The following is a 26,986-nucleotide window of genomic DNA, read 5'->3' as shown; positions in this document are numbered from 1 at the left end:
AAGGGCGCTCCATCACACTGAAGGTCCTCGAGGGAGAGGGGCTTGTAATTTCAGCCAGGGCCCAGCCCACCCCGGCCAGGCACTGAGCCCCTTACTCCCTAGTATGAAGGCCAAAGAGCCTGGAGGTGTCAGAGGCCGGCTCTGAGTGTACTTGGTCCTGGCCTGAGGCCCCGCCTTCTTCCCTCAGGCCGTGCTACCTCTTGGATTTTAGACAAGGGATGAGGGGAGTCACAGGAGCTTACTGTGTGTCCAGGGGCAAGATCCAACTGGTTTGGCCTCAGTTTCACTCTAGCTCCCAAGTTTTCCTTACTATTAGGCCTTAGTCTACTCTTCTTCTGTTCCCACTTATCCCAACTCCACAGGCCTTCAGATTCACAAAATAAGACTCACCATATGTAACTGAATTTTGCCCTCAAAAAGTACAGCAGCATAGTCAGAATGAAGGCACATATTAGCGACTGTTCCCAGATACTCAACGTCTTTCAGTTTTTTCACATCTGTAGAAAATAAGAAGACATTAAAATATGGCATTGTATTTCACACAAATGCTGCAAAAAATTCAAACTAATTAAAACTTAAATTATGACTATCAACATTTCAAAACTCTTCTAAACCTTGACATTTTCTTTCATCTTTTTTCAAGAAATTTTAGCTGCTTTGTGAATCTGCATTGATGACACCCATGAAAGTTTATACAAGACACAAACCTAAAGTAAATTATCATATGTAAATCCTAGTAATAGATAGCTCAATGAAAATGTAATGTCATTTTCTTTTTAAGTAAATCATACTCTGTCATGCTTTATGACAGAGTATCTCCAGTGGGGAAGTGTGTGAGTGAAGAGAATGTCTTTTGTTTTCAATTCCCAATATTTGAAGGGGAAAAAAGCCAAAGGAGCTGTGAAACAAAGAACAAAGCTGTTTTGGGAATTATGAAAATTAGGACAATAATGTTCAAAACCTTCTAAGCTAAGGAACAATGCTGTATGTACTGCCAAGAAGGTACACAAGAGAAAAGGAACTTTCCTTCAGGCAGCCCATGAAGTTCTCCCTTTTCTCACTTGTGTGTCATAAGGAGAGTTAAAGTAGCAAAATTGGCTTAGACTTACAGCCCTCTCCAAGTGCATAGAACCAGGCCCGATTGTTCATCCCCACAGCTAGATGATAAAGACCAACAGCTAAGAAGTTGGGCTCCACTTCAACAGACACTGTAATGGGTAGCTCCTACAAGAAAAGCAGTCACTGGAAATAAGCTGCTAAAATTACTCTGAATTTATCTATAAATAAAATAAAAATAATGTATTTGTCATACTCCTTCGACAGGATTGGCTACTGTCACTTCGAGGAGGGAGGTGAGATATGCAATCCGTGTGCTGCAGTTGTCCCCAAGAACAGGAAGTTTGGTCAGGAAAACATGGAGTGAGCCTCTTTGAGTAGACACTGCCAGCAACTGGCCATCATTTGTCCAAGACAGACTACCCAAGCCTGAAATGAGTTTTTTCAAAAGCAAACTATAATTAATGAACAAAACTTCTACAAATTATATTTATTTTAGTATTTCAGAGGGGAAAAGGTAAATTTAAAAATATTTTATTTAATAATATGAATACATTTTTTATTTAAGTCAATGACAGTTATTTTCAGAGTAGAAATTGTTAGTTTCATATAAATATATAAAATGATTCAACATCCAATTAAAGAGTAAAGTACATTTTTGCATTTGTAAACACAGATTGCAGTTCACAGATTTGGAGTGGGAAGGAACCTGTGGGAAGCCAGATGATGAACGGAGTCCAAGAGACACCAGTGACTTGCAGGGTGACGTAGCTCAAAGCTTCTTCACCTGTGAGTCACATTCCCATATGGAGCTGGGTCACTGAATAGGGGGCTGCGCAATGATAAAACGCGTGATGAGTCTGAGGTGTTTCTGGCACCCCTCGCCCGTGCTGCATCGCACATGCTCACTGGGCTTTGGGTATGAACGCACAACACGTGCACTCTGCCCTGCACATGTACTAGCACCACACAGCACCGGCAACCGCTATCAGGAACACCTAGCTCAGATTCACTACCAGATTGGGTGAAAAGGGGTTGCAAGTGGAAGAAGTTTAAGAAGCCCTGATCTCCCTGATCTGCACTAAGGCTATAAATAAGTCCAGCACTCTATCCTCTATTATGGTAGCACTCTATTGCTGCCAAATCAACTCTAATAAAATCCATAATAAATATTTTAAACATAGGGACTCCTTTAGTTCAATTTAGGTAGCATTAATTAACTAAAACAAATACAAATTAATTCAAGAAATGAAAATTCAAATAATAATAATAATTCAAATTTAAAATAAATACAAGTAATGTAAAGGTACAGGATATCATATCTCAAGCTTCCTGTAATAAATAGAAATACTAAAATAACAAACACTATAACATTGTTAAGCAAATGAATTCAGTGGTAAACTATCTTAAGAAATTCATAAAATACCTTTATTTTCATCATCCATATTTATTATAGCATACATTTCTTTTAGTTCTGAGAGGTCATGGATTTTAATACTGAAAAACAAAATAAAAATTATTAGTTTTATCTAATATTTTAAAAATGGAAAACTACTAAATAACACTTGATTTAAGGAAAAGCAAAGACATCACTGAAATACAGAACTTACCATCATGTTTTCAAACACAGATTCAGCCTAAGTAAAGATGTTTAGATTGGGCACATTGAATTTGCTATGGACAATGACAAGAAGTGGGATCTTTAAAATACCAACTCCATGTTCTATGGTATTATCTTAGTAACCTGTCCAGTTAGGTTAAGTTCTTTTAACTCATAATCTCGATAAAACTCAACATTTATTTCTTAAAATGTCTTTGTTACTATCACAATTACTAAGACCCCACCCCCCAAATTAAGTTGTATCTTGTAGCAAAATATAATAATCAATCATTTTTGATGTTAATTTATTTATTATTAAGATACTGGATTTATTTAACTTTTCTCTGGGAATACATTTCTAACATTTTGAAATGTGTGTTAACTCTTTCATTTCATGCATTTAATAGGATTATAATATTATGAAAATTAATACAGTTCTAAAAACTAAATGTCTCCAAAAATAAAGGTAAATGTACCAGTTTTATTATCCACCCACACAATCATGCCCATTGTGTACATCAGTACCTGTTTTAGCAGAATTGATTAGGACATGGCCAGAAAGTCAGAAGCAAGTTACTTTTACCTTGTTCCACAATCACAGACTGTGCCTCTATGTCCAGCTACCTATCATGCATATCTAATCAGTCCTAAGAACCAGAAAAAGCAATTTAACTTAATATGTCTCACTGAGAGTTGATACATATTAGACGAGATTTTAAAGAACTTGAAAATGTCAAGATTCTATGATTTTTATGACATTGACATAAATTTGTACTAGTTAATTCATAACAATTCTAAAAGAGACTTTACCACAAAATTTAATGTAAAAATCTAAGCAAATATATTTTAGGTCAATATTCAACACTTTCATTACTTCATAATATTTTTAAATAAGATATATGCTAAACTGTAACTCAAAATGTTTATATTCTGGAATTTGTTTCAAATATTCTGAAAAGAAAAAGAAAACACAAATCAAAAAGCAAATTAAATGAAGAAATAAAGTTTCAGAGATTTTCCAGTCACAAAATGTATGAAATGTATGGCAAGGGTTTCGAAGAAAATTCTTAATAATAATAATTCAGATATAGGACATGATAGTACTTAGCACAATGCCTGGCACACAGTAGGTACATAATAAATGTTTATTGAACTAAATTAATATTTATAAAATATAATATTTCTCACATTAACCTTGTGGGATAAATAGCACAAATATTATCCTTATTTAATAGGTGAGAAAACTGATTCTTAGAGAGAATGAATGAAACGCACTACTTGTGGAGTGGTAGATTGATCTATTATGGAAAGAAATTTGGAAATATGTTCTAAGAGTTACTAACCTGTGCAAACCCTTTGGCCTGATTATAACACTACTAGACCCACACCTCCAAAGACATTAGAGAAAGAGCCATCTAAACAAAAATATATGTAGTGACTCTTTGTTATAGCAAAGAATTGGAAGCTAATATAATGAAATATTATTGCACAGGAAAAAATGATAAAAGAAATGGCTTCAGAGAAACCTAGGAAGACTTGTATAAATTAATGTAGAAACAAGTGAGCAGACCCAGGAGATCAATATACACCATAATCATCATGCTGCAAAGAAAAGACTAAAGGTTTCTAAGCAATGTGATGATTAACCATGAATCCTTAAGGCCACTGACTGCAGATATGTTACCTTCTCCCTGAGAGAAGAGTGATGGACATAAGGTACCAAATGAGACATGTTTTTGGACATGACTGATATGGGAATGCTTTATTCGACTATGCATGTATGTTATAAGTATAACATACTTTATTTTGGGTGGGGCAGGTGCAAAGGGAAGGTGGATAGTGATAGATTTACCCCCCAAAAAAAAGGAAAAAAAGAAAAGAAAATCAGAAGGAAAGGCAGGTAAGCATTCCAGCTTTGAAACTTCCATCTTTAATTTAATGTACTTGCCAGGAAAAGTAAGATGCATATACTGTAAGTTTCACATAAAATCCCCTCTTTTGCTTTTATTTTGCAAATTGAGATGCTCATTTTATTTGATGTTTGTTGAATTTAGAATTCTTTTAAAAGAGCAAATAGAGGAGTAATAATTCAAATAAAGTTCTCAACTCTAATACCAGAGTTCCTCTGGCTGGTAAAAGCAACCACTCTTGGGTGCTAGGGTTAGTTTAATATAATCAGATATTCCTTTCACCAATTCAGCTTCTCTTCCTGTGTTCTACATTTGCTATGACATTACTTTTGTCCCAGTTATTCAAGTTTGGCAATTCAATTATTACTTAATCTTCCTTCTTTTAGGCCAATAAACAGGCAATCTAAATAGAAAGTTTTGTTGGCAAAAATCAACCTAACTGGAACTATGTTTTTGAACTGGGGAAAAAAGAGCAGAACTACATAACTGGGAGATGTATGAAGTGGTGGTGAGGAAGAAGTCTGGAACGTGTAGTTGGAACATCTGGCCAGGGGTGAGGTTAGTCCCGGATAAAGCAGAGGCTGCCCTCCCCTTGTCTATCTCTCTCACCATATACAATCCTAATTTCTAAGGTGTATCATTTCTACATCCAAAGAATACAGAGCACTGAGGAAGGAACATGAAGAACCAGACAGGTTTGATGCACTACATATTCATCTTGCACACTTTCAAACAAATTTCATTCCTGCTAGATTTAAAAAAAAACGATCTTGCTGGTTCTGTCGTGGTATTTTCTGGAGATTTTACTTAAGGACTTAGATGTGTAACTTACCAATTGTCCCCACACGTGGCGGCTTTGTTAAGGGACTGTGATATTGCAATACTACTTAAGTTATCCTTGTGGTTCCGAGCCTGAAAGATCTCTTGACCAATTTCTCGAATATGAGTTGAAATGACAACAAAAATTCCACGTGAGAAACCAATCATTATATAGCCATCTCCGTACCTGTAAGCAATACAAATAGCTATGTAACAGAGACAGTGGGCCAGTTTGTCAAATTAAAAGCAGTTATAACTAAAGTTTTCAATAGTTTGGGGATTATCATTATCACTGGTAAACCAGTAAGTATCTTTTAAATAGATAATTTTAGAATTAAACAATTGAAATTATTAATGCCCTGCCAGGTCATTAAACACTGCTAGGTATCAGGGATACAAAGACAAAACATCCCGACCCTCAGGGATCTTGCACTTGAATGGAGGAGGACAACATGCACATCCAACAGCAGATACAGATATACACAGCCTCGTTGGTGGGGAATCAAGAAAAGCTTCATGTAGAAGGTCGAGCTTGAGGGATTCTATAGACCTGGCCAACAGCCAGTCCAAAGGAACAGAGTGGGATGTAGTGAGAGGAAGAGCAAGAAGGCCAGAGTAGCTGACTGACACAGTACAGGAGGAGAGTTAAGTACAATAAGACCAGAAAGATTCATCTCAGCTAAGTCTGTGAAAGCGTTAGAAGCCAAACAGATGAGTTTGCATTTGAGCCTTCAGGCATTGATGGCCATTAAAGCTCACTGAGCAGAAGAATGACATGGTCAGACTGTTCTTAAGGAAACTCATTTGAGCAGTTGAATGGAAGCTAGATTATAGTTAGGAGAACTTGAAAGTCATTTTTAAAATTCAGACTTGTCTTCACTTTATATTCTTGAAAATATTAATCTTATAAGACATAAATTGTACATGAATGAATGAAAACAGATAAAGGAAAATGAAAGGTTATTACTAATTTGGAAAAAGATTCAGATTTTTATTTGCTTTAAAATTTTTGTACTTACCAACTGTAACAAACAATGCTGCCATAACGCTGCTGAAATTCCAGATCAATTGGGCTATCTGGATCATTCAGATTGAAAAGAAATAAAGTTTTCTTGCCAACCACCACACTTATCTATCAACAAAATACAAAACAGAGTGAAACAGAAGACACAGTGCTTCATGAAAAAAAATGAATGCTATTTATACGGTAGAATCTGGTGTCCTCCACCATCATTTTGTTGTAATCCCTTACCGTGACCCTGACTCCTGAAAGCTAGGCCAGAATTAGAGTAGCCCTGGCAGATCCTGCCAGGCAGAATAAACACAGAGAATAGTCCCAGCAATGGACCATTTGGTGCCTCAGTTGACCATGACCTAGCCTAGCTAAGGTCAGAGATACTCATCATCAAGTTGGTTTTATGATGGTTCATTCTTCCGGTTACGACAATTTGTAGGCTATCTAACCAAGTCATTGAGGAGTTGTGATTGACTTTGGTGGAGGCAATATCTATACTGCCAAAATTGTGTATCTATGAAGAATGTAAATAGGAATATGACTTTTGTGTACTAAATCCTAAAATAAATTATGTAAGATATGTAAAATGTATCAAGTTAATGTACTTTGGGAATCTGAAAAGACTTTAATAACAATTTCAAGATATTTTATTGCATATACCAAAGTCAACTTTCTGGAATGTTTTTAAATGAATGATGTCACTAAAGTGCTGTGTATCTAGAATATCTATGGGCTCTAGATAATTATAGTTTCATACATCAGTTTTTTCCCATCCCCACAAACAAGTGCAATTTTTGCTCACACTGTAAATATAGACCTAGACCAGGTCATATATAAAAGGTTCATGATAAGGGGCAACTAGATGGGGCAGTAGATGGAGCACTGGCCCTGAAGTCAGGAAGACCTGAGTTCAAATGTGATCTCAAACACTAGAAGTGTGGCCTTGGGCAAGCCACATAACCCCTACTGTTTCCCCCAGAACTACACCCCCCCGACTAATTAAACTTCATGTTAAAACGGTATGGCCCAAAATGAATTGTGCTAGCTTCTTAGTAGCTTTTCAAAAGATACCATCCATTTTCCATTATACATTAGTAGCAGTTTGTGATACTATAGAAAATCTCTTCTAGAATTTATGTAATTTGTGAAAAGTATTGCTGATAGGTTCTTGAGAAGCACTTCTGGTACTTCTTAAATGCCTGGAATTTATTTTGTATTCTTCTACTATGGTGAAATTATTTTTGTAGTTTATTTTTGCTAATATTCTAGGGTTTTGTCACATCTATCATATCTGTAAGTAAGGATAATTTTGTTTCCTCTTTGTTAATGTTATGCCTTTAATTTCCTCTGGTAACTTATCACTAGTATTTCAGAAACTATTAAATGATAATCCTTGTCTTATTTATAAGGAATTTATTTAGCCATTGCAAATAATACTAGATTTTGGTTTTAGATATCAAATCCATGTCTAAAGCATTTTTAACCTTTTTTTTTTTTTTAAGACAAATGGGTTCTATATTTTTAAAGTTCACAGAAACACCAAGGTGATCTGAATACAGACTTGATTCTGAATTCTTACTGTGCTTTCAGAAGTAGAGTTTCTGTCATCAGTCTTCATTGTTGAAAACTGCATATCACTAGGCTCTGATCGGACTGGAGTCTATGAAATAAAAATAGAAACAATTATGACTAATGATGAAGATCAATGTGGACTTATTTCATTTTTGGAAATGCCATGGTTTTCTGGGCTCTGGCCCCGTCCATCTGATTAATGTCCCCACTCAGATCTCAATAATTCTCAACTGTAGGATGTTACAAACTTTGTATCCTGGATTTAGAGTACCTTTCCTCTTCATTTTTGATACTTTCTTTCTGCCTTCCAGATTAGGCATATAATTTGTGACAGAAGCAAACGAGAAGCCTAATACATGAATGTAAGAAACTAGGATTCAAAATCTCAATGGGCAGGAAGAATAGGCTAAAATCAATAAGCTATAATTTAATGGAAACAAATTTGAAATTCTGCACTTAAAATTTTTTAAAAATCACCAATTCACATGGAAAAGACATGGGACTTTTGGAGGACTGTAAACTCATAATCTTAAAAGTTTGCTACAGCTGCCAAAGAACTAAACTTATTTAGACTGCATTAAACAATGACATGTTCAGAGAAAGAGAAGCAATAGTCTCTGTGTACTCTGCAAAAATCAGATTATATTTGGAGTATATATTTAGAGTTCTGGGCGGCCCAGTTTTAAAGGAGCAGGGAGTCCAGAACTCAGCTAGCAAGATGCTGAGGGGCAGAGAATCCTAAAGTTTGGGATTCCACTGCATCTTGGTGTTAAGGATCATGTCTGGGTGAAAGGGCAGGGCAGTTCTCCAAGAGCCTCTGCCCCTGTGGATTGTGACACTTGAGGGAGTCCTGGGGCAGCCTTTACTGACACAGGTGTTGCTTGTGGACTGGGAATGAAATAAATTGGAGGTAGAGGGAAGAGGAAAGAGGTCAGACAATGCAATGACCTCTCAGTGGAGAGGTCAGAGAACGGCAACTGCCTCTCAGTCTCCTTGTATCATCATCATCATCATCATCATCATCATCATCATTATCATCATCATCCATTCACAAGAAGAGACAACAATTCCAAGTACTGGTGTCTAGATTCGGGAAACCACAAGAGCTGCAGATAATATCTTGGAGAATGTAGTTTTCATTTTTGTCTAGCATAGTGCTTTGTACACAATTGTGGCCAATAAATGCTTGTTGAATTAATTAAAAGTTTCTCATTAGATTTCATGGCCAGGATGGAGAGACAATATAGTAATATGGATTCATAACTGATTGAATGATCAAGCCCAAAGAATGATAATCTCAATCTGGAAGGAGAGCTTTAATAAGTGCCATAATAATAAGTGCTTCTTTAATTTAATAAGTGCTTCTTGGCCCTGTTTGGTTAAAAAAATTACTGAATAACTTGGATGAAAATACAGATATATGGCAGGCTTCTCAATTTGATTAATTCCCTTGATGATCTTGAAGTTTTGTTCTTCAAATTTTGTTTTTTTCTAGATGAATTTTGTTATTTTTTTCTAGATCTATAAAATAATTTTTTGGCAGTCTGATTGACATAGTACTGAATAAATAGATTAATTTAGGTAAAATTGTCATTTTTATTATTAGGCTTATCAAATTTGAAAAAAAAGATGGGAAAGACAAGCTAACTTTTGGAAGAGTGAGGATCAGTGATAAGCCCACTTCTAGGAATGTCCTTTAGGTGGACATAGATTAATCAACTAAAACTTTGGGGTTACTAATTCACCTAATTCTATTATTTAAACATTATTTCTCCATTTTCCCCCACAAGGTTATTGTGACAAATTTTGCCAAATGTCTTTCTATTTCTAAGGAATTCCTCTGATCATATCAAAAAAGGAAATGTTATGAATATGGAAGGACTCAAGTTCTTAATGAACTCACATTAGTATCTAGTGGTGCCTGATCGCTTTTTCAACACATAAAAACCATTCTTTTAGTAATCCATTCTGATATGGATATTATCCTTACTGGTTTATAACTTATGGATTATAAATCATTTGCATTTTAATGTTTAAGTAGCTTTCCATGAGTTGTCCCAGTTTACTAACGATAATCTTACAATCATATCTATGAATTCTTTTAGTATTCATCTTTGTCAGGAGTACTGAACTTATTTAAAATAGCTAAGTGTTTTCTTAATATTTCTTTGCCTTCTTGTTTTTTTAACGAACTCTTAAGCATGTTTGTTCTTTTCTATCTAGTTTGAAGAAAATTTCCCTCGTAAAATACTTGTGATTAAATGATTTCATGGAAAAAGAATTAGTTTCTGAGTTAAGAGGATCTGAGCATAAATGCTGCCTAATCATAAATCGCCTATATCAGCGATATATATACCTGGGCAATTCCCCTAACCCCTCTCTCTCTCTCTCTGTCTCTGTCTCTCTCTCTCTCTCTCTTTCTTTCTCTCTCTCTCAAAATAATTGACTTATTTTAGCATTTTTTTATTTAAAAATTTTTTTTGAGTTTCAAATTCTCTCTCCTTCTAACCCCTCTACCCAGTAACAAGGTAAACAATACAAGATCAATTATGCATGAGAAGTCATGCACATATTTCCATGTTAACTATGTTGCCAAAAAAAAAAAAAAGGCAAGAATTTTTTTTTAAAAGAAACTATTCTACACTTACAGGTTATCAGTTTTCTCTTTGGAGGTATAGACATTTCTTATCATGGTCTTTGGGATTGTCTTTCACAGCTGATTGTCATTATGGTACTACTGTCACTGGGCATAGTGTTCTGGTTTTCTCCTGGTTTGCAAAGTGTTCACTTTGCATCAGTTTATATATCATTGTACTGTTCAAAGGTCTAGGTAATTCTAGGTAGCAGAGAAGATACATACCTGTATCTATAAAGGGAATTTCCTCATCTGGGAATTTGATAAATCAACAAAATCACAAGTCCAGTTTCTAATGCTCTGGCTAAAGTGAATTCTTGATTACTGAAAGGTGGCTAATTCATTTAATTCTAAAAGTTTTGTTTTTGTTTTTTTTTTGCAATTTTTATTTCCCACTACATGTTATCATCCATAGAATCCAATTATATTAAAACCTGGAAATTTAATGTGAGAAGTGTCAGAAAAATGAAATAAATGATGGTGTTAAATATGGCCTTCTAATATCATAGAATATAAATTATTAGGAGAGGTTAGAAAATCTATATATACATTTATAAGTTTATCTTAAAATCTCCTCCAAATCCATTGTCAGAATACAACCATAAGGAAGGTAATCCTCTTCAAATATTGCTGAGATGAAATAAGAAGGGAACAAGTATAATACCAAAATCCCATTTCTAATATGTAAAGGACTTTTGGTATTTTCAATATGAATTTAACAGCAAATAAATTGAATATTCATATCCTGCCACAGGGTACAAGAAGTTTGGATCATAGGAAAAATGTAAAATTTTGTATATTATTTATATGGACTAAGTTTTTAATAATGGTGAAAATTTGCATTACCTGTCTGAGAGTGTCCCCTTCCTGATTACTAACTGTTATCATTTTATCTTCACTTCCTAAGGCCAGTAGATTCTCTGAACTCCAACAGCCACATGTAATTCGCTTCGTGTGTTTACCTGAAAAGCAAACAGTCTTAGGATAAATACTTTTTTTTTTTTAAATCAATGAAACACAGCCAAAACCTTTAACGGCAATGAAATCTGAAAGCGTTAAGTGGATCACTGAGAACTGGGGCCAACAGAGAAGGAATTAAGAGTATCTTATGAAACTAGTGTGCTGTCACACTTATAACATTTCCAATGAAAGCATACTATCAACATTTAATACATATTTCCATCAGAAGTTACTAAGAATAGGAACTCTTTCTGAAATGTGATTATAAATAAGACAATGTAATATTTATTTATTTAGTCTATTTTTTTTTCCTTCAATAGTATTTTATTTTTCCAAATATATGTAAAGACAGTTTTCTGTAGAGGGCCGAACTCTGAAAAGGTACATTTGAATCAAGGATAGCATGGTGCTTATAGTTAAGCTCCTACTTAGTGTGAGATAATGGTTCTCTATGTGATGATATAATGGCTCTCCTAACAGTTGGTGCGTGGTCAGTGTGCTGAGGTATTTAAGGGAGTCTCAGACATAGAAGAGTCTCAGCCACAGACACAGAGAAGACTTCAGGCAATGCTAGACTCCATCTCTCTTGCCTCCTTCACTTCTCCAAGACCAAGACCTGGGACCCTCCAGAGTTAGCCCTGACATTACAGTTTTCAACATTTTTTTTGTTTGTTTGTTTGTTTTTGTTTTTGAGTTTCAAATTCTCTCTCTTTTTGACTGAGGCAATTGGGATTAAGTGACTTGCCCAGAGTCACACATATAGGGAGTGTTAAGTGTCTGAGATCAGATTTGAATTCAGGTCCTCCTGACTTCAGGGCTGCTCTATCCACTGCACCACCTAGCTGCTCCTCAGTATTCATTTGTTATTAAAATTTTTGTGTTCCAAATTTTATTCTCCCTCCCTTACTCTCCCCTCTCCAAGAGAATAAGCAATCTGATATAGGTTATACATGTACAATACTTTCAAACATGTTTCCATATCTATCATGTTATAATGCTAATATTTATAATATGGATATGAAACCTAACCCTAATATCAGAATGATATTCAATTTCTAGTTATATTTCACCAGTATACTATTATATGAATTTACTTCCAAGAGAAATAGATCCTATAGTTAAATTCACTGCAATGCAAGTTCACAGAAGGTATCAATGCAAGTTTCTCAGGGGCAAAGACCCTCTGTTGTCCCCATTATCACCTAGTACAGATAAGGCTAGGGATAGAACTAAAACCTGTGATTTCATTGGTATAGGGAGCTCTAAGATGAAGAAACTTCTCTCCCAATTTAAGCCTTACCCTCTTAGAGAGAGATGCCTAATGCACTGGGAGGTTAAGGAACTTATGCTGGGTAAAACAACCAGTTTGTGTCAAACAGGACTTGAACTTTGAGGTTTTAAAACCAGCTGTTATTGGTCACTTTTTACTTCTTCTGAAAGTGCTGATTTGCTGCATGTAATAAATATCCATTAAACTGGTTCATGTAAGAGAAATAAAGAATGCCTGCATAAATGAAGGCCTGTGAGAAGCCTAAGAACAATAATAGTCTTTGACTTCTAAAGCCCTCACATTTATTAAATAACCACTGTCACTGTCTCCGAACTTCATTAATCCCTGGGAATTTCAAAATAGATGCCATTGGGGTTATTAATGAACAAGAAGGAAAAAAAAAAACTTAACCAATGAAAATATCTCCATGTTCAGAAGTAAAATGAAAAATTTCCATTACAGATTCATTATAGATCATTTTAGATCACAAGCCACACTCAGCTTATATAATTCTAGATCCTGAGAAAACCTTCTTTTCCAAATGGTCAGGGTAGTGATCGTGGGTTTAGGTGGGACAGGAAGGGCACAAAATGACGAGTGTCTGAAGTCTGGAATTATTCTACTCAGAGGGATACCAAATTGATGGTTCAGTTTGTTGCTTCTAAAGTGGAGATCCAATGAATAACCCAAATGAATAACCCAGGGGACTCTGGGGAGGAAAGTGAGTGTTACTTGGGTTACAGCTGAGACATGTTTTTGTTTGCATGTTCTGAAGAAGTTACCATTGAGCATTTACTAGGTACCTACTCTGTGTTAGGTACTGAGCTGAAGATACAAAGACACACACAGGCCAGTCCCAGTTCTTTAGAGAATTCCCGTGCTATCAGAAGACACAAAAGCTATGTGTTACAGTAGTTACAAAGTAAAAACGAAATAATTTGGGGTGGAGGAAATGTAGTTCAGGGAAATCAAAAAAGGTTTTATGTAGAAGGTGGTACTTGGATAGAATTGTGAAGAGAATTAGAATTCTTGAAGACTGATGTAAAGGAGGAGTGCAATGTAGGCATGGGGGCCAGCTAGTGCCAAGGCCCGGAGTCAGGACCCCAGGGGCCTGAGAAGAAACAGCACAAAAGCCAGCTGGGTGAGACCCCTGAGCACACCCCTCTCCATGGTTCTGGAGGGCCATTTTCACTAGTCATATATTGTGTAGGACAGCTCTGGAGATGTAAAATCTATCATGCCAAAGAGTATTTTGTCAAGATTTAATATATTTTCAGTTACAACTTACCAAGGACAGGGATCTTTCTAGAAGTCTGACGATTATATATAAGCAAATTTCCCTTCACAGTTCCAGCAGCTAAGAACGCTCCATATTTTGACCAAAGAAGAAAAGACATTTGATCCCTGCAATATTTAAACATAACTATGAGGGATATTCATAGTAATAATCTTTAGGTAAGTTAAGAATTATTTCATAATTTTAATCATTTGACTCGGAAGGCAGATTTTCAAATTGCAACTTATTCCTTCAGGATAAGAGACTTGTAAATTAGAAAATTTACTATAAAACCAGATGACTGATCTAAGGTTCAGCCAGCAGTAAAAGAGACTGCACATTTCATTTCACAGAGGTACCTCAAGTTTAATGTGGATATGATAAATCACTCTTCTGGTTCTACTACAAATAATTAGAGATGGGAAGGGAAAACAGGTGACTTATAAAGTATTTATAAATTTAAGTTTTAATTGATAGCACATATATCTACATGTTTATTTTTTTAAATGGAAGTAAATTTTAATTTAATATGTGTCACTATTTACAAAAATGTCAAATTATTTTATTGGTTTAGATGTAGGTTTCATTTTCTTCAAATCTCACTTATACAAAAGACAAATAAAACCTGTTATTAAAAGTATTTTTGGTGTATATCTTTAAATCTTTTCAAAGTAGATCTTACAGTAAGAGTGTGGCCTGGTTGAGAGTAGTAGCTGCTATTTGGACCAGTATAGTATTAGCATGTGTAAGAAATATTTGCTCTTGTTGGTCTGAAAGCAATATGACTGATGCTTTGATATGAGTTATGATTAAAGACAGTCCTTAAGTAGGAATGGAATGACTGAAAAACCAAATGTGTGTGCTCAATTTTATTATGTAGGATTAGTAATCTAGGTAGATTATTCATGGTCTTAGCTTCTCCTTGTCCCCTTTTCTCTTAATGATCATGTAATTTAATTTTTAAAAAGCACTTTCATTCAAGAATAAGAAAGTCAGTTTTCCATTTCATTTATAGATTTTTTTTTTTGTTTTTTTGCTGAGGCCATTGGGTTTAAATGACTTGTCCATGGTCTCATAGCTAGGAAGCATTAAGTGTCTGAGACCAGATTCAAACTTAGGTCATCCTGACTTTAGGGCTGGTACTCTATCCACTGCTCCCTCTAGCTGCCCCTCATTTATAATTCTTTTAAAAGTTTAACTTGGGAAGACAGAAGAAATAATAAGAAAAAAGTGCAGAAATGTTTCTGCCATGGAAATATTCACAACTGGCTCAAGGAACCTGGATTCAAATCTTGGCTTTGTCACTACCTAGGTGACCTTTGCCAGGTCATTTGCCTTCTTTAAGTCACAGGGTCTTGATTTATAAAATACCAAAGCTACCTCAGATGGCCACCCTGTTTTCCTGAGCAGAGGTCCAGCAAGCGGGCTGTGCCCTGAGTTTGGGCTAACCAATTCCCTGCGCTCACGCTCTGGGCAAAATCGCAGAATCGTTTCACGTACTATACTGCTTTGACCAGCACCAGGTATTCTATGAGCTTGCACAAGTACCGGATTAGAGCCCGTGTTCCATTCGTGAAGTCCTGCTATGAATAAACTTGTTTCATTGTTGCTGCCACCCTTCATTGTCAGTGCTACAGCTCACTGGGCAGCCATTGGTATAAATACTGACTGGTATAAATACTGAGATATCCCCACTCTGCCTCGGGCCCCCTCACTCCCCACTAGCAATGACCCATGTCTAATCTGTCTCCTCCCTCACTTTGAAATCAAACTTGTGTTCGATTCTGGCTTTTGCCGCTTCCTAGCCTGCTTGGTCCGGCTCTTGCTGGTTTAGTCCATCTGATGCCACCGAGGTCCCTTCAGTTCTAAGTCTCTCTCGAGATAACCCCAGAAATGAACCAGAAGAGACAAGAAGGTATTAGAATACAGACTTCAGGATAAGAGACTCATAAATTTGAATAAGAAAAGTTCAGCAAAATCTGCCAACAAAAGAAAAGCATAAGCCAGATAACATTTTAATTACACAAATATATCTTACTTTTTAAAAAAGCATATTAAAATAAAAGTACAGTAAGAAATAAAAATTAGGGAAAACATTGCCAGTATCCACATATAGTATATGATATGTGATACTGTCAAAATCAAAATCAGAAGAACTATAAACTCTTAAGGAAAGCTTTTAACAATGAAAAGTTATTCTTACCTCATGCCACTGTCCAATTGGCTAATTTTATTTGTACTGGCATCCCACAAATAGATGGAACTAGATTTCTCAGAAATCACTGCTAGGGTATCTCCCTCTTTATCCCAATCCATAGCAACACAGTTACTTTTTAAAAAGAGAAAACAAATTGTTAACCATAAGCACAACCAGAGAATGATAAGAAATTGTCAGTAAAGTTTTTATCCCACAGTCTAGTTGTTTGTGACTATTCAACCTGGAGAATGAGTCATTTTGCAAGGATAAAACTTTTTTTTTTAGGAGAAAAAAAGCTGTTTATCTCTTATAATGAAATTATAATGGTAAATTATGTTTCATATAACACATACAGATATATATTTATTTTTATATGTAAACATAAGAATCTTTATTTACATATATAAATGTATAGGTATATATATATTATATAGGCAAATAGATTATAAAGATAATATAATTATTCTATATGAGAGTAGATATAATATTATTTCAACAGGTTAAATAAAATTTGCTATTAGGTGTTGGGAATATAAAGGCAAAACCGGATATTTAGTGTACTCAAGAAACTTCCAATTCTTGTTCATACAATAAGGTTCTAGTTATATATTATGCTTCATCTTTATGATCTATAATTATTCTATGTATGTTTAAGTAGTTATGGTATCTTTCTGTTTCTTATGACTGTTCAAGCTGTCATTTTAAGATTTTTTTTAAAGAATATATCAGAGTGTGTGTGTGTGTGTGTGTGTGTGTGTGTGTGTGTGTGTATAAGCTTTAGTTAATATTTAAAGAAAGCCTGCATATTCAAATTTTTAAAAACTATTTTTACATTGTTTTTTTTTTTAATTTAATAGCCTTTTATTTACAGGTTATACGTATGGGTAACTTTACAGCATTAACAATTGCCAAACCTCTTGTTCCAATTTTTCACCTCTTACCTCCCTCCCACCCCCTCCCCCAGATGGCAGGATGACCAGTAGATGTTAAATATATTAAAATATAAATTTATCTTTACATTGTTGAAATTTGTGTTATGATTAGATCCTTAAAATCACTCTCTCAAGGATTTGGGAAAAATATATTTCAAGATATGCCTTTCATTAATCTACATTGGATCAACAAGTTTTTTGTATTTTTTTTTTTTAAACAGTCTATTATAGAGCGTGTACTAGGAGATAGTAATACGGAAAAACATGAAATAGTTCTTGCCCTCAAAGAAGTTACATTTTAATTAGGGAGACAACAATTACACAAATAAATATATACAAAATATACACACACACACACACAAAAGCACATCTATCTGTATATGTGTGTGTGTGTGTGTGTGTGTGTGTGTGTATAGAAACACATACCTACATACATATATTTGATAGGGAGGGCATTAGCAGTTAGGGAGGACATAAGAAAGGTAAAATTTCAGCATTTTTAAAGGACACAAAGCATTCTAAGAGGCCTCAGTTTCCTACTGGGATGATCTCCTAGATTTCTTCTGCTTCTAAACTAGGCTCCAATAACCAATCTCCATCTGGTTATATGCTCTTCCACTCCCAAAGTCAACCTTTTAGTCTAGCAGTTCATCTGCACACAATTCTCTGCCCCCTTACCTCTTACTCCTTAACCTACTGCTGCTCATGAAATGCCAGCCCCAAGCTTGGATCACTGCCGTCATCAGTTTTCTCTAGTCCTCCTCCTCAGCTGTTGAATAAAGCTGGAAGAAGCTACGTGATTGTGCTAGATCCACTCTATATTCATATTATTGAACCTTAGTCTATCTTTTCACTTGTTCCCAATGGATTCTCTCTTCTACTTCCCTTCCCATCAGTTGGGGACTCCATGGTCTACCCATAGCATCACCTCAGCTGAAAATCAAATTTCATAATTTTATTGAAAAAAAAAAAAATAGAGACCATTCACCATGAGCTTCAGTTCTTCACTTCCCAGCTCTCAATCCCTTAACATCATTTCTCACTATCTCCTCCTTTGGTCCAGAACCTTGCCAAGATCAGCCCTTCTATTTATTCCCTCAATCTTCTCCCCTCCTAGTTTGTCTAGCAGATGGGCTCCATGATCAGAATCCCTTTTTCTCTAATCTTTAGTTTCTTGCCATGTATTGATTCCATGCTGCCTACAAACATGGTGAAATCTCTTTCATCCTTAAAACTCCTCACTAACCCTTGCCTTTGCTCCAAGCTGCTGTTCTTTTGTCTTTTTTTCCCCCCTCTGCCATACTTCTTGAAAAAGCTGTCTAGGATTAGTACCTCTCTCTTCTCACTTGGGTATAAAACCTCCAAATGGGGTCCTGACCTTGTCCAAGTGAAAATGCTCTTCTCACATTGCAAGGATCTGTAGATTGTAAAACCAAATGGACACTTGTCAGTCCTTGAGTTTTCTGTAGCATTTGACATTGTTGAACATCCTCTCCTAGTGGATATTTTTCTTCTCTGGCTTTTTGTGACTCTGTTACCTTAGCTCCTATAGCTCTTCAGTCTCATCATTCATGACATGCCCTCTAAAATGTAGGTAAAGCTGTCCTGAAATGTCTTATTTCTCTTGGAGAAAAGAAGACAATTTACTTTCTCACTTGGTGACTTCAACAGCTCGCATGAGTTTATCATTTTTATGCACGTGACTCCCAGATTTATAGATGTTGACCCCTATCCCTTGAATGTACAATATACTCATCCTCTCAAAACCCTCCGTTTCTTTCAAACTCAGCTTCAGTGTTACTTCCTAATCACATTACTAGTGTCCATTCCCCAAGTTGTTTTGCATTTACTTTATATATAATTTGCTTTTACTTAAGCATATGTTTTCCTCTAACAGAATGTTCTTAAATACAAGGACTGCTTCATTCTTGTCTTTCTCTTTAGTATCTGGCACATAGGATGCCTTGAAATCTTGTTGAACAGATGAATTAATGAAAAAACACATATGGAAGTGTGACAATAAAGATAAATGCTTGTTATGTAATTTTTGGAAGTAGGTTTATTATTTTATGTTCGCTTATTTTTCTATACACAGTGAAACGGATCTTTGATCTTATTGATTTCAGAGTTCCCTTCACTGATGTAGATTGCAGCTGCCCATTTTGAATGGATTGTCTCTGTCTTTCCATAAGGTCCACTAACATAATGTTTTCGAGGCCTTCCTTGAGTGTCCTGTACCCTGATTGTTCATTTGTCGTTCTTCACCTCTTCTTCCAATTGCACAATTTCTTGGTGTCATTTTTTACTTCAGTTTTTCTTCTGAGTCTGGTATTGTTGTATTGTTTTTACATCGACTACCTGCTTCTTTTTTATCCTGTAAGATACTGATTTTTAATTCTTTAGGGATTATTTTATTTTATATCTTGCTGTCTAATACTTTTCAGTACTAGCAGCAACACTGATATGATCTTGTTATTTGAAATTACAATTTTTTAAACAAATATTTGTTATTATATGATCTTTCCATTTGACTTGAAGCTGAAACCTTCCATATGTGTGGTTTCCTTCATTAGAAAGTGATCCCCTTGAGACCAGACACTCTAACTTTTCTATGTGTATTTCTAGGGCTTCTCACAATGTTTTTACACACAGTAAACATTTTATAAAGGCTTCATTTACTCATTCTAGAAGTCATTTATAGGTCATTCATTTGGCAGATAGTCCATTCAAATGCATGTATTGACTTTGTCAATAGATACCCTTCATTTAGTCAATCCTATTTGTGGATGTTTGTATCACGTTAGTTGTGGACGTTAGTTCAGGCAATCACAGATTGATTCTGGAGGCTCTCCCGTGTTACCATCAGCAAAATGGTTACCTAGAGAACCTCACCATTCACAAGGCAGTCAGTATATGTGGCAAGCATCTCTTTGTCCTATGTCTTGCTGAATGTTTGTGATCAAAGGGTTGCTGAACAATTAGTTCTATTGTTCTATCTTTCAAGGAAGCTTGAATAATTCAATACTTTGTTGAAAAGTGTTTTTTTCTACAGTATTAAATTCATAATCACACACTCACATACACAACTTTACTTTGCCATGTTTATAAATTTAAATCTTTATTTACAGTTAATAGTTTACCTCTGAAATGATTATGAAATGACAGATAAAAGGCATAAAATTTTATTTAATTGTAGTTATAAAAAAAATTTTAGTTAGCATCCAGCAGTAACCATATAAAAGGAACAAAAAAGCTTAAAAAAAAAAGTTTTGGATCTTTTTTTGTACTTACCCAGGCAAAATAATTTCACTTCTTTTTTGACCATGACGATCAAAGATTTTTACAGTATGGTCAGCTCTAAAATAATATTAGAACAAAAAATATAAGAAGTTTAAAAATGAGACAGTTCCTTTCCTCAAGGAGCTCACATTCTATTATGGGATACAACACACATGCATTTAAATACATAAAAAGTAAATACAAAACAACACTAAGGAATTTCAAGAGGGAGAGTCCTAGAAAAACAGGAAAGGGCTTGTGTAGTAAGAGGCACTTCCAACTGTGTTTTGGAAGGAAACAAGGAATCTAGGAGACAAAAATGACGAGTATTTTCCAGACACGAGGGATCTTTTATGGAAAGACATGGAGGTAGGAGATAAGATATTTTATACTGAGAAGAGCTGTTAGTGCATTCTGAATGGAACAGTGTACCAAAAGGGAGGAATAGGAAAAACAAGAAAAATAAAACTCAGATCATAGAGGGTTTTATATTGCTTTTATCAATTAAATTAATTTAATTATTTTAAAAATAAATTTACTTAACTAATTAATCAATCATAAATTAAATCAATATTTATATTGATATTAGGCTTGACATTGCAGAATTGTTTCATTCTTATAAATACAATCGACAAGATTATGTTTCTTACCCTGTCACTGCTAGGTAGTTTCCCAACGTCTTTTGCCAAGTGAATTGTAATGGAGCGCCATGCCAAGACCTTTCTAATAGAGTAAAAACTTTCTGGAAACAACAACAACAACAACAACAACAAAAGTTTAGTGTCAGATGTTCAAAATATATATATTTCAGGGTCCATTTTGAAAAAAATATTAAATCAATACAATGACAATACTGGAAAATATGCATTGTAACCTCATTAGGAAAACTAGTCACATAATTATTCTAAACTAGGCATACTTTAAACTTCATCTAGGAGGTTTGGAACTGAAGGACAAAAGAACTTTGTTAGAAGGCAATTTCAATTTAAGTTGGATGTATGGTATCTACCTCCCAAATACCAATATAGATAAGACTTTTATACCATATTGATTTTTTTTTTTTGCTGAGGCAATTGGGGTTAAGTGACTTGCCCAGGGTCACAACATCTAGGAGCTAGGAAGTGTTAAGTGTCTGAGATCAGCTTTGAACTGAACTCCTCCTGACTTCAGGGCTGGTGCTCTATCCACTGCACCATCTAGCTGTCCCAATATTAAAATGTTTTATAAAGCATCATATCATTAATTTTAGAAATATAATATTAACAATTCAGAAGTTATGCTTAAAATTTCAACTATGAAGTTAACTAAATTTGTGTCATACTTCTTTTCCTTTCAGTTATATTTTGTGCATTATTTATCACTTGGCAAAGTCTTCATTTTTCCCTTCTGTATGATCCATTTGCCAAAGGCTCATTTCTTCCTTTTTCACCCAGACATTCTGAAACAAAGCAGTGACATAAGAGGCTTGGAGGCACTGCCTATTAGATGTGTTAAGTTCACTGTAGTACTGAGGTGTTATCTCAGTTTCTTAGCATAATCGACAAATGGTGATCATATTATATGTAAAAGTAGGTATAAAAGCTTGAACCCAGTAAAAATGATTTCATGTGGGTTTGGACAATGGCAACATATTGTACTCTTTCAAAGATCAAAATGGAACATTATAACCAATGAAGAAAGAAGAGGAAATTTGTTATTCTTTGTTAAAATTATACTATGATAATAATACCTCCAATGTATATAATATTTCTTATTTTTTTTAAATTTCAAGATACTTCAAGAGTAGGAAGAGCTTCTAACTTCAGCTTTGTAACTTTGTATTATAATCTTTGGGCTTAGTTTCCTAATGTTAATACAAGGCTAATATCTGTACTATGTATCTTATAGTGTTGCTTTGAAGATACTGTAAACCTTTTATAAACAGGAAACTTTTGACCTTTATTCTTAATTTTCCATTATGGTTGAGCATAGGCAGGTATTGCAAATCCGTAAAAGAATCCAGGACTTGGGGTCAAGAGACCCTTAGGCTAAAAGTACACTCCTGGGGCTTATCAGCTGTGAAATTATAGATAAGGAAACCAAAGCTCAAAAAGACTTTGTGACTTATCTGTTAAATGAGGATATATTAGTATACCTACCTATGGGATTATAATAAGAATCAAAGTATGTTGAGCATATGAAGAGCTTTATAAACTTTTAAAGCATATATAAAAGTCATTTATTATTATTATTCATGCAAACAAAAAGGAATATTACCATGGATACTTTAAGGCTGTGTATAATTGAAAAATAGAGTGATTATTTATTTATCTAGACAGCCAATAGACGATAGGTTGCTTTTTTCCCCTTCCATGATCCCACCAGAAGAATAAGGAAACTATTCTTCAAAAATCCATTAAAAAGCAGCAGATTAAATTAGTTATTTAAGGGGTTAAGGATAAGGGCTCTCATGCAAAAAAAAATGCTGCTTAGATTCTGGGGTGTCCTATATATATAGGACTGCTTGCCATCTGGGGGAGAGGGTGGAGGGAGGGAGGAGAAAAATCGGAACAGAAGTGAGTGCAAGGGATAATGTTGTAAAAAAATTACCCAGGCATGGGCTCTGTCAATAAAAAGTTATTAAAAAAAAAAAAAGATTCTGGGGTGTATGTTCAATGAGGATAATGGATCTTTATAAGAATAATTGTGCTATGCAAATGAAATGAGATAATACAAACCTTATTTTGAAAGTGGGAAGAATGAGAAGACTGTGTGGCTAAATCAATCCAGTACATAAATCAGAAAATTTAAAATTTCATGGGAAGCACCGTAAAATGGAGTCTTCACATATGGAAAATTGACAGCTACTAAGCATTTTCTGACCTTTCTAGATCTAACAAAATGGGATTTTATGACTGTACTGTCTGAAGCTATTCGTTCACAGCTGTGCATCAGGGGTTGATGAGGGTCATGGGATAAGCATTACCTTAAATCTGCTGAGGCAGAACTAAGATACAGAGTAGTCTCTGACTTGCTCTGCAGACCAGATTCTGAATCTAATTTAATTACTTTTGACGCCACACCAGAGCATCCTCACTTAAAGATATTTAATAATCCACTTTTTTTTTTTTTTTTTTTTTTTTTTTTTTTTTTTTTACTAAAGCTGTTCTGTGATAGGCTGACTGCCCCTTACACCCTTACACATTTCTGACGCTGGGATGGTTGCGTTGATGCACAGCTCACTAGGTAACTGTGCGACCTTCCTCAAGAGAATAATTCCCTCATGTACTTTCATCCATATAATAAAGGGGACTGGACGCCACAGCCTCCAAAGTCCTTCTCCTAGGGCTGATGTTCTAGCATTTAGGGGCATAGGAAGGAAATAATAAAGTCCGGCTCTCCCGTTTGACAGATGAGGAAACTGAGGCCGAGAGAAAGTGACCATTTCAAGCTCACATAGGAGTCGGTTGCAAAGGTTGGATTCGAATTCAAGCCCTGCAATGAAGTGCATACTCGGGGCTCTGCTTTCCCCCGCATCCTCAGCAGCTCACTCTTCCCGCTCTGCTTCCAATTTGGAAAACACCCCAGAGCCCCCATCAGGAGGGGGAAGAGCCCCTTTTGTTCGTCCTCTTCCCCGTGGCTAACCCAAGCCGCGCTTGTCACCCTCGGCCCGTCGCGCGTCACCCCCCGAGGGGGGGAAGGGAGAACAGGCCCCCCGCCCGAAAGGCAGCTGGGTGGGGGAAGGAAGGGGATGCACGGGACGCCCAGGCCTGCTCCCCCGGGGCATTTACCTTCATCTTTGGGCTCCACCAGCCGCCTCCCGAGCGGGCCACTGCGCAGAAGCATACCTTCCCGGCGAGGCGGCGGCCGCGTTCCCGTCACCCAGGAGATTCTTCGGTGCAGCCAATCCGTGTCGGCCAGGCCCGGGGAGGCGGGGCTCTCCGCACGCGACAGTCGGAGATTTCGCGAGATTTTGCAAACTCTAGCCGAGCGACGTAGGCGAAGGGGAAGGCTGACGCAAAGCCTGGGGGTGTGGTGGTGGTGGTGGTGGTGGAGGGGTCACGTGATCGAAGCGAAGCCTCGCTATAGGACAGAAGGTCCGAGTTCTGGAGGGGCGGGCGGCGCGAGCCCCGGGGCTGCATCTGCGCAGTGTGTCCGGCTTTCTGAGGCAGTGAGCGCCGCCGGTGTCTTCGGAGGTTTCTCTAGCAAGATGAAGGTGCCAAGTGACGGTTAAACGGAGGCGGGAAGGGGCACGCCATCAGCCCGGCCCCTCTCCCTGAGCCCGAGGGTGTTGCTCTCCCGGCCCCGCTGAGGGAGGCGGCCTAGCTCGTCCGCCCCTCTTCCCGGCAGCCCCTCGCCCCGGTGGGGAAGGGGTTCAGAGGGGCGTCGCCCCTCCCCTCCCCCCGTCCCCGGGACCCTGCGAGACTTGCGACTTCCCCCCGTGGAGCGAACTTCGCCCCTTCCAGTGTTCTCGCAGCCCCGGTGTTGGATGTTCACCCCCTCTCCGAGTACTGCGCCGCTAATTAACTACAGCGGTTCTGTCGCGCCCCCTCGCCTCTCCGGGTCATTTTACAGATGGGGAAACTGAGGCAGACAGGGTCACACCGCTAACAGGGCCCGCCGAATTCTTTATCTTTCCCTTCCTTCCCCAGTCCTTTTTTTCCCCCTCAGTTCTTTTTAACATTAGGGGGAAAAAAAAAAAAATACTACGTTTCATGGTCTCTTCTCAGGTTTGGAGATTGATCATTGAAAATAATCAGATCTTAGTTATTGAGTTGATCTTGGGACCTTAGTTTTTATTTATTTTTTCTTTAGCTAGCCTTGGCCTCTTTAGAAGTCATCTAGTCTTAATTCCCTCACTTTTTGTAGTTGAGTAGAAAAAACAAATGAGTCGCTCAAAATCATGTATATAGAGAATACAGGCAGAGCTAGAAATCATATTTCCAATACTGTTGCATAGCAGTATGGCTTGTCTTTCATTAATTATGCAAAGGTTATTGCAAAATGTTCCTTTAAAAAATCCTTGCACAGCCTCTTCCATAATTCTTTTTATTTTGGGGGGATAACTTAAGTCTTTAACCATCTTAGCATATATATATATATATATACACATACATATATATGTTTCTATACTATTTCTTTTCTATTAGCTTATTTCCTACAGGAATAATATTCTGTCTTAATACTGTGCTTTTCTTAACACATTTAATTTTCATTGTATCTTTTTTTTTCAATCTCACAAACCACCTTCAAAATAAAGTATGACACAAAACCAATAAAACATTACATTGTTGTGTATGTGTCTATATATACAGAATATATGTATTTTTCTTTCAGTATAGTGCACCTAGTAGGTTTTTTTTTAAATAAGGAAACTTTAGTGTATTAGAATTTGAGCTTGAAGCTTGAATTCTCAAGTTATAAGCTAACCAAATTTTAGAAGTCTTCTGAATTGTTGTAGAAATGCCAATTATAGTCTAAACTTGAACTTTCTTTCAATTAGTATGAGTTTTAAGCATATTTGTGAGAAAACCTGGGAATGTAATAAAATCATCCTAGTAATATAGATTTTTTTTTACTTAGGAAGAATAGAATAATTAACATGAATTTCCCCCATTTAATCATTTCTCTGTAAAAAGCAGAGATACAAAGGGAATAAAATTGTAGTATAAAACACGTGCTTATATGTTTTATATATTTATAGTAGACTTTATTATGCAAAAGTTGCACAATTTTCTGGACATAATATGACTAATGATTTTCTTCTAACTTGTAAGAAATCATCCCGTTTTACAATTCTGAGCTATTTGGCAGGTCCCCTGTTCTAATTTAAAGATGGAGTGACATGATCAGAGCATGATTCGGAAATGAACATTGGGACTCAGTTTTGGATTTTCAGCATTGCTTCAGTATTGAATTTCCATTGCTGAAAAAATATCCACAAAATTATGGATTAATAATTTCTTTTAAAGACCTTTTTAATGTGAAATATGTGAAATGCTATCACATTGAAGAGAGTTTAGACATGGTCTACTTGGTATCAGAGGGCAGAACTAGGAGCCTCAAGTACAAATTGCAAATCTTTAGACATAAAGAAATCTAGCTTCCTTTAGAATCACTGTTCTAAACCTTGGGCACAGACACACCAGAGGAGTCCATTGATAATCTAGGAAAAAATTGCATATATATTTTCACTAGTTTTTAAACAAAATTTAGTATTTCCTTCAATTATAAGCATAGGCAACAAAACTACAGTTGTTTTATCACTGCCTGTGACTTTGTCACCAATAGAAATCATACGTATACATATATATATAAATAGCTTTTTAGTTTTCAAAATGCATGCAAAGATATTTTCAACAATCACTCTTGCAAAACCTTGTGTTCCATTTTTTCCCCCCTCTTTCCTGCTCCAGACAGCAAGCAATCCATTATAGGCTAAACATGCAGTTCTTTTACACATATTTCCACATTTATCAGGCTGCA

General features: G+C 36.1%; 2 protein-coding genes across 5 annotated transcripts in view; one reads left to right on the top strand and one right to left on the bottom strand.

Annotated features, from left to right (window-relative positions):
* Positions 1-24,409, bottom strand: part of LOC100921809 (WD repeat-containing protein 19) — a 68,885-nt gene extending 44,476 nt beyond the window's left edge. The window contains exons 1-13 of one of the 2 annotated variants that reach the window (XM_003773317.4): positions 24,292-24,409; positions 21,172-21,263; positions 20,534-20,599; positions 16,317-16,442; positions 14,126-14,241; positions 11,454-11,569; positions 7,980-8,060; positions 6,405-6,517; positions 5,399-5,572; positions 2,483-2,553; positions 1,313-1,485; positions 1,110-1,224; positions 391-497 (exon numbers count right to left, since the gene is read on the bottom strand). In XM_003773317.4, coding sequence (XP_003773365.1) covers positions 391-497; positions 1,110-1,224; positions 1,313-1,485; positions 2,483-2,553; positions 5,399-5,572; positions 6,405-6,517; positions 7,980-8,060; positions 11,454-11,569; positions 14,126-14,241; positions 16,317-16,442; positions 20,534-20,599; positions 21,172-21,263; positions 24,292-24,297 — 1,356 coding nt within the window. In that variant the 5' untranslated portion in view covers positions 24,298-24,409. Of the gene's footprint in view, positions 1-390; positions 498-1,109; positions 1,225-1,312; positions 1,486-2,482; positions 2,554-5,398; positions 5,573-6,404; positions 6,518-7,979; positions 8,061-11,453; positions 11,570-14,125; positions 14,242-16,316; positions 16,443-20,533; positions 20,600-21,171; positions 21,264-21,842; positions 22,997-24,291 lie in introns of those variants that run through there. The other variant, XM_031944262.1, reaches the window with a different exon arrangement.
* Positions 24,410-24,577: 168 nt separating this feature from the next.
* Positions 24,578-26,986, top strand: part of LOC100922072 (WD repeat-containing protein 19-like) — a 126,615-nt gene continuing 124,206 nt past the window's right edge. For 2 of the 3 annotated variants that reach the window (XR_004230444.1, XM_031944261.1), the window contains exon 1: positions 24,578-24,716. Coding sequence is in view for 2 of the 3 variants with exons in the window: in XM_031944261.1 (XP_031800121.1) it covers positions 24,711-24,716 (6 nt within the window). In the remaining variant the exon portion in view is untranslated. The remainder of the gene's footprint in view (positions 24,717-26,986) is intronic. The other variant, XM_031944260.1, reaches the window with a different exon arrangement.

Source organism: Sarcophilus harrisii, chromosome 6 (assembly GCF_902635505.1).
Source record: "Sarcophilus harrisii chromosome 6, mSarHar1.11, whole genome shotgun sequence".
Lineage (NCBI taxonomy): Eukaryota > Metazoa > Chordata > Mammalia > Dasyuromorphia > Dasyuridae > Sarcophilus > Sarcophilus harrisii.
The sequence above is the reverse complement of the archived record's forward strand: the minus strand, read 5'-3'. Positions and strand labels throughout refer to the sequence as shown.